The 14,714-nt window shown below is 38.2% G+C and overlaps 1 protein-coding gene across 6 annotated transcripts in view; it reads left to right on the top strand.

Moving 5' to 3' along the window:
• smap1 (small ArfGAP 1) overlaps positions 1-14,714 on the top strand; it is a 110,594-nt gene that overhangs the window by 39,946 nt on the left and 55,934 nt on the right. For 2 of the 6 annotated variants that reach the window (XM_073873297.1, XM_073873295.1), the window contains exons 5-6: positions 8,534-8,605; positions 10,075-10,155. In XM_073873297.1, coding sequence (XP_073729398.1) covers positions 8,534-8,605; positions 10,075-10,155 — 153 coding nt within the window. The remainder of the gene's footprint in view (positions 1-8,533; positions 8,606-10,074; positions 10,156-14,714) is intronic. The other 4 variants (XM_073873300.1, XM_073873299.1, XM_073873298.1 and 1 more) reach the window with 3 other exon arrangements.

Raw genomic sequence — 14,714 nt, 5'->3', positions numbered from 1 at the left:
CAAAGTGTCTTCTTTAAAACAAGACCAAAATTAGGCTTCTAGACCCCCCCCCAAAAAAATGCCAGAGTTATATTAATTTGAAGGTGATTATTATAGATGAATTAAAGTTACTTTAGGTATTAGCTCTCCGCGTAGCTATTGAAAATATATAGAGCAAACCTTCTTCAAAACGATTTTGTGTTTCATAAAGAACAACAATACATTTGTATGGAAAACATTAAAGGGACAATAAGTAGGATTTACCCCATCTAGTGGTGAAATTGTATTTTGCATTCAAACGAATCGTGCTCTCTAGCGCCTCGCTTTTCCAAATGTGTGTTGCAATTACGGCAGCCGTTATGAACTCACTGATCTTCTTGTCCGTTTCAGCTAGTTCACGTGTTCTGAACAAAAACGCATTGTGGAAACGCGTTGGTAGGCTAGTACTTTTTGTCCCTCTCTGCTATTATAGTTTATCAGTATTGCGAAACAACATGCAAGCCTCCTTGGACTTACCCATTAAATATAAGTAAAGAGAAGAAATTCTAAGCTTACAAAGAACATTCAGATCACTTGCAGAGGTCATTTGACACCAACGAGGACATATTTATGAATAAAAAAATTATTTTGATTAATAAAACACTTAAAACCCTACTTACTGTCCATTTAAGGTGTCTTAATGATCCCAGAATTTTCATTTTAAACTAAACATTTAATGCAATTGACTGCTTGCAATGTGTCTCAGTCAGCTGTTGGACACCTGAACTAGGTTTAAGCCATGTCACGTTTTTTTTCCCAGAGGGATTTTCGCCCTGTACAGGTATTCTGCAACTCTTATGATGTGATGTGGAATGAAATAGAGTAATCTGATTCCCTGCCTTTGTCAACTGGGCTGAGAAGTAAAAAAAATCAATAGTTGGCTGTTTCCAGCCGAAATGGAAGGTGAGAAGCAATATTACAGCCTCTCCTTGCTTCAATTACTAAAACAAGCTCAAGAGAGTTTAACAGAACCTCCCTCTCTTTCCCCCTCATTGTCTCTCCAGCATGACAATAATGAAAGTTCTGCTCTGGCAGTAGACGGGGAATAAATGTGTCTTATTGAATGGCTCACACAGAGTCCGTGTGTTGAAGTCACGATCCTTCCCCACAGATTCGCACCATTTAATGATCTTGTGCGTGTGAAACCAACAGCGAAGCGGAACTTCGAAAAAAAAGTCCCAGGATATTAAGCATCAGTCTGCACTTCCTTGTTTTGATGTTTTCAAAGCATGCTTTTCCCCTTTTCAGTGTTTTTGTTGTGATGTTTTTCATTATTCTGATCAAAGTGTTTCCGAACCACAGAAAATGGGCTAAATGAAGAATCTCAACGGAGCGTTTTTAATCTTAAGAACAGAATATGAATAAAGCATCAGGAGTATGAACATCACAGGCTCAGCTCTGCTGTGGAAAATGTAACTTGATTTTCGAAGACTGTGCCGGTTTCTCTACGCCGCTGCTGTGTCTGAGCGAGTGTGAATGTGAAAATAAGATATTGGAGCGTAACTAATTATAGCTTCAGTCGTTTGCCCATTCTCATACATCACCGTTTCTCTTTTCTTACTGCAGTCATCTAAGCCTCATTCTGCCCCTAGTGACCCGGCTTGCTTGCCCATTTGCACTGCATTATGGGGCATTTATCTGCCCGCTCCTTCTATTACTCCTCTGCTAGAAAGCCTGGGGACCTTTGGACCTCACGCTGATGCTGTTACTTTTTCGAGAGGATGGTAGTCTAGATGCTTCACGCCTTCAGCTGCATTAAGATGGAGATGGGGTCTCTTCTCACACTCCAGGCTGATTGCTGTCTCTGCTTATTGACCGCTGCTTTTCATCTCCTCCTCCTGCTGTCTGTTCTGGACTTATTTCCCCAGGCGGGTGCGCTGTATTAAAGGGATTGAAGGAAGAGAAGAAGTATTGCTTGGTATTATTTAATGGCTCTCTAATGAATATGGGCCTGTGCTGCAGTGGAGCATAGTGCTGATGCTAACCCAATAAAAACAGATTATGAGGAGGATCCATCAGCAGGTAATGAACCAGCCCGGACACTTTTGCGTTCAATCGGGCTATAATGGACCTACTTGTTCGGTTTGGGCTCGGTGGACCCATGTTGCTGACACCAATACTTCCATATGGGGAATACTTCCAAAGTTATCTGTCTTCCTGTCCCTTCTTCTTTCTTTGAACACTTGTCTTGCCACCAGCATTAATATTTTTCTTTGCTTTTCTGTCTGTGATATTACTTCTGCACCACCTAGTCAACGTCTGTTGATATTATTCTGTATTTTTGTATATTTTTATGTCTGTATACTTACAATCTACAAGTACAGTACCGATCACAAGTTAGAAAAGCATATTTATTATAACTCCAAAAAAATATAAAATAACACACATGTATAGGAATTCTGTTGTGATTAAAAGCATCCAAAACAAATCAAAACTCTTGATATTTTATCATCTTCAGTGTAGTCACCCTTTGCCTAGAATGAAAACCTGTAAAACTGGATGTATGATTGGGAAAATCCTAGTAAACCACATCATGTACGCATTATGTGCTTGAATATATGCTCTACTTATGGCTTTGAATATGATGTCATATATAATGCGAAAAAGAGCATTGGTATGATTTGCTGAACTAAGTAGGATAAAAACATACATTTTCCTGTTTTCATGCTGTCTGATAAGAGTCTTAAGGTGAATGAGAAAGTAATATATCTTGGACATTTTATTACAGAGCATTTGACAGATGATGAGGATATAGATGGTTTCAGCAGTAACAACATAAACAAGCGGCTTTCGTGGAAAACACATATCGTCCGGTAAACTCCGCTAAGAATCAATAACATCAAAGTCCTTTTAGAGTAGTTTATTTCTGATAACAAGCAAAATAAACACCAAGTATATTTTATAGCTAAAGCGTATAAGAAAAGACAATGGCTAACGTTGCTGTTAGGGTTGCATAACAATTTATTGTGATTAATCGATTGCAGAATATAGTTTTTGTTCACACCATATTTTTTTTTTATTTAATATTAATTATACACAAATATACAAATCTATATAAACATTTCTTAAATATTATACATGCATGTGTGTGTATTTATTTATACAAGTAAGTTATTATACACAGTACACACACATATAACATGTAAACAAAAACCTTTACTCTGCGATAGATTTATTGTGATTAATTGTTATGCAACACCCCAGTTGCTGTATAAAATGTGTACTATAGTGTATACAATGTTAACTACAAACCGCGACAACACGTGCGTCCGTTAAAACCGTCTATAGAAAGACAACAACATACTGTATGTTAAATATACAGGCTAATGTTCTTTTACATAAGTTCAGTTTTTGCTCAGATTAGGTTAACATTTTTGCTCAATTAAGGTTTTAAAGGTTTTATTGTTTAAAGCATACATCAGTATATGAAGAGTTTTGTTGCAAAACGAGATAAATCCATTTTTTACATTTTTGTCAAAACATGGTTATTATGTTATCATGTTATTATTTTGTTTTATGGTGCTACTTAGCTGTATTTTTTAAGTTATGAAGGTTTAAATCAAAACAAACCAACTGCAGTTGCATTGAAATCAATTGGAATCCACAACCTAAAAACGAGATTTCTGAACAATTAAAAAAACGGTGGATATCTCGTTTTGCAACGAAACTCTTCATATTAGGGCTGGGTATCGATTCAGATGTTCCAGACCGATTCGATTTCGATTCACAAGCTATCAAGTCGATTCAATTTCGATTCTCGGTTCGATTTGTGATTCGATTCTCGATTCAACTCAATGAATATAGATTTAATACAAATACTACATTTGAAAAAACGATTAATCGAAAAAATAAAAAAAATTTGCCCAACCCTACAGTGTATATATAAATATTAAATAAATAAATATAAATAAATAAATATATATATATATATAAATAAATAAATATATAAATATAAATAAATAAATATAACGTTGTGTCTGTAATAAAGCTCTGATTTGATTGATTGATTGATATATGTTTCATCACAATCTGCATCACAGCAGTCAGAAGTTATAATAAATAAAAATCATAGCACTCATAAATTAAATTTGTATTGTAAATACAAAAACTACATTTTACATCTGTGTGGGGACATAAAGTGGTTGAAGAACACGCCACATGCTCTTGAATCAAGACCTGCAGGACTTAGAGGCCAGTTCTTCCACTTCAGAGTTTGTGGTGGAAAAACACATAATGGTTTCAGATTGGATTGGTGGAAATGGTCCTTTGTCTCTCTTTTCATCTTTCCATTTGGGGTTGTACTGCCACTTAGGTGATGATACAGAGGTTGAGTAAGAACCTTGGCCCTGACCCAGACATGCCCTCCCTCACTCGATCTGTCATGCACTGAGAGAAAGAGTCTTTGTGGGATTCAATGTAGGGGCAGAGTCATTTTTTTGCCCAATTGGCCAATGGTAGACAGCCTTAAAAACTGCCCCCAGCAAATGAAAGGAGCACAGTGAGGGGAAACAGAAGACGACAAAAGAAAGTAAGGGTCAAGGGGTTCTGATTAATTGCAGTGTATGATAAAACAAGCTTTTACAAATTACACTGCAAATGTATGTTTTTCTGTATCTGTCTGTTCAAAAAGATTTTTTTTGTATTTTTAGAACCTGTATTGTATTTTCAAATACAATAGGTATGGTTAATATTGCTTAACAAAAATAAATACTTGACTTGAATACATAAATGTTTATGAGTGTCTTGGTCTGTCTGTGCAGGTTATGCAAAGTAATCACACAGCAAATTAATATTCACGCTCAGAACGCCTTTATATAGTTTTGTGCCTTTTGGTATTCCATACAAAGGCAGCTATCAGTCATATGAACTGTATACAGTCAGACATGAATGCTTTTCAACCTCATTTCCAGGAAAATATCCTGCCTACCTGAATCACCCCTGAAATCTTTTAATGTAATCAGTAATTGAAATGTTTCAGGTCTGGATTGTCATTCCTCAAACAATGCCCTTCCGCACCAGACGCTGAAATTCTTAATGACACTGCAAAAAGATTTCCATTAACCTTGACTGGGCTTTATATCTTCGTATATGTAAACGTATATGAGCAATCTTTTGAAGCATCACTCTGGGTCTGATTGATGCAGTTATTTGCTGTGGCTACACTTGTGAGGTAATTGTATTGATTTGAGGCTGTCTTGGCTATGGTGTTTGATGTACTCCTAACTGCGGATTCTGCAGATGGAGTCATTTTTTACATTATAGAGTCTTCGACATCTCTGAGAGTCTGTGCTGTTTAAATTGTGTTTTGAGAATTGGTTTGCTACTTGTGTAACTACGCCAACATGTGTGACAAGATAGGGTGTTTTTTAAAACAGGTAAAGAAATCATTTGTAATAATTGTGTTATTACATATCATTTTTTATGTATTTTCTATTCAAAATATCCCTTAAACAAGATCAGTGTGTTACAACGTCTTACACAAATACATTTAAGTTTTTCATTCTTGTATTAACGGCACAGTGGCTCAGTGGGTAACACTGTTGCCTCACAGCAAGAAGGTCCCTGGTTGGAGCCCCTGTGTGGAGTTTGCATTTTCTCCCTGTGTCAGCATGGGTTTACTTTAGGGATGTTTCTTGACAGAAACCGAAAAAGAGGAAACTAAGGTCGAAAACCGAAACACTGAAAGAAATTTTTATGGCATTTATTAGTTCCATTGGATTTATGGCTATCACTGTGTACTAACTTTACTAGGGGTGTGTGACGGATCACAAAACTCGAATTATTTTTCAGATCGGCAAAATGGTGGAAAAAATCTAATAACAAATAAAGAAATTGCAAACATTTATAAAAAAGAACAAAGTTGCACATTAAGTAAGGTCTGAAATTAGCATTAGGTACAGAAATCGAATTAAATGACTCATAACACTGTCCTTTTTGTATAAATTAAATATAATAATTATTATTTTTACAGCTACAGAAGTGATTTTCTCTTTGTCTTGGGTTGTTTGATTAAGATTAACGACACAGACTTAAGTAGGTTAATTAAGGTTACTGTCTCTTTAAGACCAAATTAGGGCTGCAGCTATCGATTCTTTTTGTAATCGATTAATCTAGCACTGAATCGATCGATTAATCGAGTAATCGGATAATTTTTTTGTGTGTTTTTAAACAACCAAAACAAATAATGCATAACGAAAATGACTTGGCTGTAAAATGTTCAAGCATTTGGCTTTTATTTCTAAAAAAAAATAGGTATTTGGCTCCAAGAAATAAGCCTATTTATTTCAATTTTTTACCCATTTAGTGTTTATAAGTGCCAGTGCCAACAATTAAACACTTTAATTTATTAATATGCACAACAGGTTTCATGCTGTAATCTAGCCCTGACATCAAAGTAAATATCTGGTTTATGTACATTTCTACACCTGCAGCATTTACCATTAGGCTTTTAACATATAATATATCATTTCTGGGGTGAGCCTATTTGCTCTGGTAACAACCTGTGTGTGTGCGCGCACTTGTGTTTGTGTGTGTGCACGCGTTCTGTGCGTGAGGAAGAGTGACACCCCAGTCAGACGTTCAGTTGCTTCATTGCATTTTGGTACTGCAGAAATACATACATTCATTTTCAATAGAACGCTGCATTTGGTTTGCATCACTTGCATTGCGGTGCATTTTAGGTTAAGAATCCGTTCGAAAAATCACAACATCACGTCCCTCTGTATACAGTGAATGCATGCTGAAATTATTGTTGCGTGGCTACGTAAAAGTTTAAGCATATGTGATGCATTGCGCGATCGGTCTGACTCGCGTGAGAGAGAATAACTTCCTTATGCTAAACTCCAATAAAACAGAGATTATTATTATTGAACAAAATATGTCAGATTACAAGTTGCCCATATATGATTGCACTGTGGTGCCGTTTTTTGGTACACACACCTGTAAAGTGCATGCGTGCATCTGAAGGGGTTCTTTTCTAATCTATACTGTCCTGCAATTGAACGTGAACACGTTTACTACTTAAAAACAACAAAGCTAAACATCATATCTAGTCAAACCGCATAACGACATCGCTACAAATACAGTATGGGATTAAAATCAGCGGAAGCTACGTTACCTTGTTTCATCGACGCTTGGTGAAACATCAGTGGATGTTTTCAGTTCAGATGCTGAATGTAATGATAATGTAATGATCCCAAACTTTAGACAGTCTCTCTCTGCTGTTTATGGACATATTTGCTCCGCCATCGCGCCAACTAAATTCAAAATGTACCACGCGCTATGATGTGCTTCCTGAACATTGAACAACGGTCCGTGAGAATCAGATCTCGGCGCGTGTAGTGCGCGTCATAGGAATTTAACGAGGCTTCGAGGCAGAATTTTTGCCTCGAGGAATTTTTTGAATCGAGTAAATCGAGTAACTCGATGAATCGTTTCAGCCCTAGACCAAATAAGCACAGACTGGTTTCTGACTGTAATCTATACATACACTTAAGACATAAACAAATGTTTTTATTAGAAAAAGAATACTGTAAAGATAATTTTGTGTGTATGTCCCTGTCAATAACAGAAAGATTTTATGTTTGCTTGCTTTTTTGAAACACGTCTCTCCGTGTATGCACTACTGAGTGCACTTAAATGTGCGCACACACAGACAGTCGCACCACATATAAACGTTACGTTGTTTTTCATTGCTTTATTCGCCAAATGTATGTTAATAGACTACAGTATGAGACACATTAGCGCAACTCTCTCTAAAGTTTACACATCAAAAGTTCGGATCTTTGAAGGGCATAGTGATGATCACATCTGACTGGACACATTCAACCGCATGTGCGTCTGTGCATACAGAAAGCAGCTCACTTTAGCACCTTTTTGCTGTAAAATACATCCACACATGCTGCTTCAGACAAGCACGTGCAGGTCGCGGTTTCTGTTTGCCTCATCACAACATTTCGGCCGTTTTTTTCGTGATAAAAGTCTTTCGGACGAAAAATTTGGTGCATCCCTAGTTTACTCCGGGTACTCTGGTTTCCACTCTGGTTTCCTCCCACAGGCCAAAAACATGCAGGTTAGGTGAATGCCTCTCCAAATTGCCCCTTTCCCATGTGTATCGATTAACTTGGGTATGGATTAACCAGTTTTCGCCATTAATATACACCCATAGATACTACAATGCCATTTAAGAATAAACAAACAAAAGTTTGGGATTAAACATAAATCTAAAAAAAAAATTAATGAGTGCAAAAAATATTTTATGAGTGCTTTATTTGAAAGCAACACACAAATGTGTGTTTGTGTGATGTAGCTGGATAAATTGTGCATTTCCCTCTTTCCCGTAGGCTGAATAATTAATCGGTGTGTGGGGTTTGATCACTGCAGCCTATTAATCCTGGTTTCTCTCCTTCTGCTTCTTCTATTTCCCCTCATCCCTCTTTATCTCATTCTCTTTCAATTGCTCTCTATTACTTGGCTTCTCTTTCATCGTCCTGTCTCTCCTCTTTCACCCCTGCAGAAGTCCTCTGATGCTGCTTTGCCTTCAGTATCGTCACCCTCTTCGCAAGCGGCTGAGAAAAGCAAGCTGGAGGTACTGTAGCGCGTGCTTTATGTGTATTATGCTCATCTGTGCTGCTAAATAACACAAGTAACTTAGGCTGCATCCCAATTCCCAGTTTAGCATAAGTGTGTAGTGTGTGCATGGTGTACTATTTCTGAAGATTGATTTGCGTATCCATGCATGCTTTTCGGGTAATTTCCAAACATTTGGCTCGTTGGCTTGCGTGAGTTTGCCCGCCAAATGGACTCTTTGGGGAAACCTGTTAATTTTTTGTTACAATTTTGTTTGATGGAGGCGCTAATGATGCAGGAAAGGGTAAGTCTGTAGAAATCAGGCAGAATGGATCAGATTTGTTGATGAAAACTGCTGTGGTTTTGTTCAAGTGTGTTGCGTCTGCGCTCGGCTGTGGAAAGGAATCGATAGCACAGCTCTGTCAGCATGCAGAGGGGAAATGGAATAATCAATGTGCCCATAAAGAGCTCCAAACGGCCAATCCGCACCTCACCTCCAGGCCTGTTCTCCATTTGTTCTGTCTGGGTGTAATCTTAGTGCTGGCCAGACACCGCCTCGTTGCAGAAAACCCGTTCTGATCCCTCACTCCCACACCTGAACCTGAACTCTTGCATTTTTGCTGCAATTGATTTGCAGTGAGAGAAGGGTTTGATATCAAGGCCAGGCTTTTATGATGGATTTGTTTGCCATTACGGTGGACCTTTAATGCACCATATATACAGTTTGCAGAGGCTTTTAACAGACAGAGTGCATCATGTGATTACTTTGAAAAGAGGTTGTTTTAAGCAGCAGTAGCCGTGTATTTAACCATTCACTCAAGCTGTTAAAATAGTCCAACTTTTCAAACTGTGTCGAGACCTCAGACATCTGTTACATTTAATTGTGCTGAATCTTTCTGTGATTTTACCAAGGAACACATTACAGAGAAAATTGTCATTCAGGCGAACCACAAATCATTTGTCGTTTTTGTTGTTTTCATTTTTTTTATTCAGAGGAATTTGCATGCACTTTGTACACCGTTGCTTTTAATCAAGCTTATCGGATTATTCGCATTCACTGATTCATACATGGCACATAGCCTACTTCCTTTCAAACATCTTGACGGATGAAGCACACATGAATGGACCAGAACACAGGTTTGAGACAAGCTATTTGATGCCTTATTGAAAGTGGTCTTCAAAGGGCTATTTTTAGACTGTGTCCTAAATGAGATGCTCAGGTCAAAAAAAAACTGTAGATGTGACACAATATCAAGGGACATCATCTGTCACAGTACATAAAACACCTCAACATTGATTCATTGTGCACTCGGGAAGACAAGTGACCATGCCTTGATTTTTTTCTTTTCTTAAAGAAATTGAATGCTTTTGTTGTGTGTTAAAGCATGATGTACTCATGTGTGTTTTTTGTGTGTGTGTGCGCGCTTGTCTTTCCTCTGAGTGAGGTTTGTCCTGACACTGCATTTTTGTTCTCTCGTTCTGACACAGAAGGAAAGAGAAAAGAAAAAGGAGGAGAAGAAGAGGGAAAAGGACACAAATAATGGGAACAAGCCAGCAGCTTTTGAGAAGGTAATCGACTTCATTACTCACAGAATAACACTGAAGCCATTACCCCTTTTAATGAGAGCTGTATTTATAAATCATTGTAAATGAGGTGGTTCTGTTTGAAAAGCAGGTTACCCGATACTGGACCATCAGCCTCACCCTGAATTTCTTAAAGGAAAAGTGTACCCAAAAATCAAAATAGGTCATATCAGGAAAGGGAGGGATTGTCAGTCATAATAACAAGAATTTCAATCCATTCTTGGGAGAGCCAAGATATATGATATATAATATTTAGAGTTTTACGAGCTACTATGTTGAAAAGCACCAATTTACGATTGGACGTTTGGTGTGTAAGTGTGTGTTAGTATGTTTACCATATGCAAATCCCAAAGTAAACGATGATGTGAGTTATCTTCTTTAACTTAAATTTCTTATTTTGGACTACAACAAACACACAGATTGTCGGCAACAGTTGACCTCTTTGGCCTGTTGACGTGGACATGATGGTCATTATCCTATTTCCGCCCTCTTCTGACTTACAGCTTGTATGTCATATTTAAAGAATTTAATACTGACTAAACCATGATTCAAACGCGAGTTTTGAGCAGTGCAGAGTAGCGCTTGTTGTTTGTCGTTTATACAATCACAAATATAGACATGTTTTAATTTTTAGTATTCTTACCTTACCAATCTGCTACGTTCTGTTCAACCCACGCTGGGAAAGTTGATCGATCAGCTTGGTCATCTGCATTTTCTTTATCAGATTTTGCTCGTTTTGATAAGATAGTAAAGACGATATTAAAGGGATAGTTCACCCAAAAATGAAAATAATGTCATTAATGACTCACCCTCATGTCGTTACAAACCCATAAGACCTCCTTTCATCTTTAGAACACAGTTTAAAGGAGACATTTCACAAGACTTTTTTTAATACGTCAAATAAATCTTTGGTGTCCCCAGAGTATATGTGAAGTTATTGAGGCCAATCACAACGTACTGGTTAGCTGACCAATCGGAGGACACTGCGCTTTTTAGAACGATCAGCTTTATACAAAATCAACATGTTTCAGGGTGGCAGGGCATAGAAGGGCAACAATAATGTGGGAAATTATGCATTTTTTGTTTACTACAAACCACCCAAACGCATTGTTTTACAGCAAATGAAGAGTTTGGTTCCAAAACCAGATTTTCATAAATCTTGTTTTTATTGCATTCAATTTGATATCCATCAAACTGCAGTTGGTTTGTTTTGAATTAAGCCTTCATAATTAAAAATTACAGCTAAGCATCACAATAAAAACATAAAATAATATACATGTTTTGAAAAAATGTTTAAAAACGGAGTTATCTGGTTTTGGAACCAAACTCTTCAAATACACAAAATAATGTTGTTTTTAGCAATGTAATAGGGGCTCTTTAATAGCTTAATTATTTTTTTGTGTTTGTTTTCTTGGTCCTTTTGATGTTTGCTTTTGCTAATGAGAGGCAGGTTTGGTAGCAATTATTTGGCAAAAATGTGTTTGCTCCCCTGTGAGCATTTTTCTCAGTCTTTTCAGTATTTCTAGAGAGCGTTCTGCCATATAGTGCTCACAGTCGCAAAAACGAGATTGGTTTGTTGTGCAAACAAGCAAACACTTAAATGTGCTGAAATGTGCACAGCAGCAATAACTTAAATTATGCATCCAGTCAACATTTATACATACACAGATCACAGAAAAACCTCTGAACAAGCATATTATATTTGTACTTGTGTAACAATCTGCTAACTCCAGGCTCCTTGCCTCAATTCAGGCTATATAGACTTTTTACAACCAATCTCAGACACACAAATACAAACATTCCCCTCCCCTAAAGCACAGTTTGGGGTCATCTGGCATCACAATACAGAAAATAAGCACAGAAAAAAGCTTCAGTAAATGGCAACTGTGCGTACAAGAGAAATGACAGTGTGCGAGTCATTTGGAAACATGGCTATTGTCATCTCGCTGTCAGAGGACACAATGGTTATATTTGATTGACAGCTAGTTGGGTGAGGATCTGTGGCCTTGAGTGAGAGTAGAGGGCATAGTAGTCTCTCTCTCTCTCTTTCACTTACATACACACAGACACAAGACAGAAATGACACAAGTGTGAGTTGTTTCAACCATGGGTCACGGTGGGGAAGATTGGAAATTCTGTGCCCTTTGGAAGTCCAGCAGCAATCTTTCGGTTTTTCCACTCCACTGAGTCAAGAATATTCACAGCCTGTACAAGACGACAGAGCATTAAAGTAGAGTTAGTGCTGCACGGCCACCTCGTGTCCTCGCTTCATCCCCTGAGAGAGGGATGAGATGAAGAGAGAAAAGTGAAAGATAGAGGATTAGAGGAGGGGATCTCTGCAGGCCAGTTAAAACCTTTGCGCCTTACTCTCGCCATACGTGACAGCTCCTGTGTGTCACTCTGCACACATTTAACACATCCACACAGAGGATGTACAGACCACAGAAGACACTAGCATGGTTTTTTTAGTATTTCAGTATGATGATATCATCTTACATTCTTTTTCAACATGATACGGCCACAATCAATTTTTGCTCTTTCTTTACACTGAACCCTGTAACATTATCTATGGGTGTTTTCACATCTGTAATTCCATTCATTTGGTCCGGACCAAAAGCAAAAAAAGATACATTATAACTTTTTTAGCAGTTTTGGTTCCTTTTCACACCACACTGAGTGCTCTGATCCGCACCAGTTGAAACGAACCAAAATTCTGTCATGTGATAAGATCCACATCACTCATTGGCCACATGTGTTTGAACGTATTTCCTAAACTGCCTCTCGATTGGTCAGAATCAACGCCAAAGGAACAAATTCCAAAGGAACCCCGGAAGTAAACAAAAAGAAGGATAATACAGCAGACACCATGGACAGACGGCTGCGCGCTGTAATTATGTCTCTGTGGTTGTTGTACATAGTTTGTATAGAGCACACTATACGAACCGTTCTTTTTTGGAATAAATCACGGATGTGGCTTGAAACAACGTTTTAATGCACTACAAACGGCGAAGACACCAAATTTCTGGGGCTCCGCCCGCACCTCCTCCCAACTCCAGGTATGTCCGCGATTTGTCATTGTGCTAATATTGCTAATAGAAACTGTCAACAAACACTTCCTCATCCAATAATGCACTGCACAGCTGACTATGGCAGCTGGTTTAGTCCAAAATGCGCAGTACTTTTGCAGTTAGGTCGGTTAGATCTCGGATCGTGTTCTCACCACAAACGAACCGCTCTAGAGTTCGTTTTCAAACTGGTCTCAGGCCGCGTGTTTGATCCGATTTTGGTGTGCACCAGAGTTCGATTGCTGCATTCTCGCCTGCCCAAACGACCCGCACCAACTTAGCAATCGAACTCTGGTACGAATCAACCAAACTAAACAAGGCGGGTGTGAAAGCACCCTATATTTGAAGAGTTTGGTTCCAAAACGCAATAAATCTATTTGGAAAATTTCAGTAAATGTGTTTTCTATACCAAGAAAGTGACAAGATGAAAACCACTATTTTCTGTTACAAATTTTCACATAGCATCTTTAGGTTATAATAACTTGAAAAATTAAAATCCATAATTTGACTTTCAAAGATTTATTATAAAAACTGAAAAAATTTTTTTCAAAATGCTATAAAACTATTGAATCAATATATAAATGTGCATTCATCTTTGCCATTTGTATATTTATTTATTCAATGCTCGATTTTTGTTGACTTTGAGTAAAATAATGGAAAGTTTTTCATAAGATCCACTGGGGTCAATGTGTTAGCATCACAGAAGCTTGATGCTGTCGTGTGAGAACAAGCAACAGCCGACATTTTCCCTTCGCCCGAGTGCCTTTCACGTAAATGATTCTATTTTTATGGGTTACGTTTATTACCCGCCACAGGTTTATCAATGCCATCAAAGTATTATTTTGTTTTTGTTTGTTTGTTAATCACGAAGTACAAAGTAGCTAGGGGAAACTAGGAATCCGTGTGTATTCAACGCCGCCATTGTTCTTTACAGTGCGTTGAATGGTGCGCTGTGATTTGTTAAGTGGATTTATTGCATTCTGCAGAGAAGGAAGACTGGCTTTTAGCGCGTTTTGGGAAAACCGAAGAAAAAATGACAGAATAAGGGGGCGTGCACACCAACGCTTTTACGCCCGCGGCCGCCGCATGTTTTCAATTGTTTTCAATGGAAGCTCAGCGTTTTTCAAATAAGCCAGCAGCTAGCGGTTTTCTTCCGCGCTGAAAACGGCGGCCGGCGGTTTTTCCGTGCTCAGCGCTGAGCGCCGAGAGTTGAGAAATGTTAAACTTTGGAAGAAAAGCTCCGCTCGTCAATGTCATTTCTCACACGGCCGTCCAATCACAGTGGAGGTGGGGCGGGACAAGTATCACAGCAACCAACCGTCTCACAGCTGACGTATTAGAGCTACCAAAGCGCTTAGCTGAAGAAAGCTGGCACTCAGCTGAAAAACAGCTGGCATTCGACGTTGTCCAGGCGTTTTCAGCCGCGTTTAAAAGTTTTGGTGTACACAACCCCTAACACAGCAGATATTGGATTTTGCG

The sequence above is a fragment of the Misgurnus anguillicaudatus genome, chromosome 11 (assembly GCF_027580225.2).
Source record: "Misgurnus anguillicaudatus chromosome 11, ASM2758022v2, whole genome shotgun sequence".
Taxonomy (NCBI): domain Eukaryota; kingdom Metazoa; phylum Chordata; class Actinopteri; order Cypriniformes; family Cobitidae; genus Misgurnus; species Misgurnus anguillicaudatus.
This window is presented reverse-complemented; position numbering and strand designations above follow the sequence as displayed.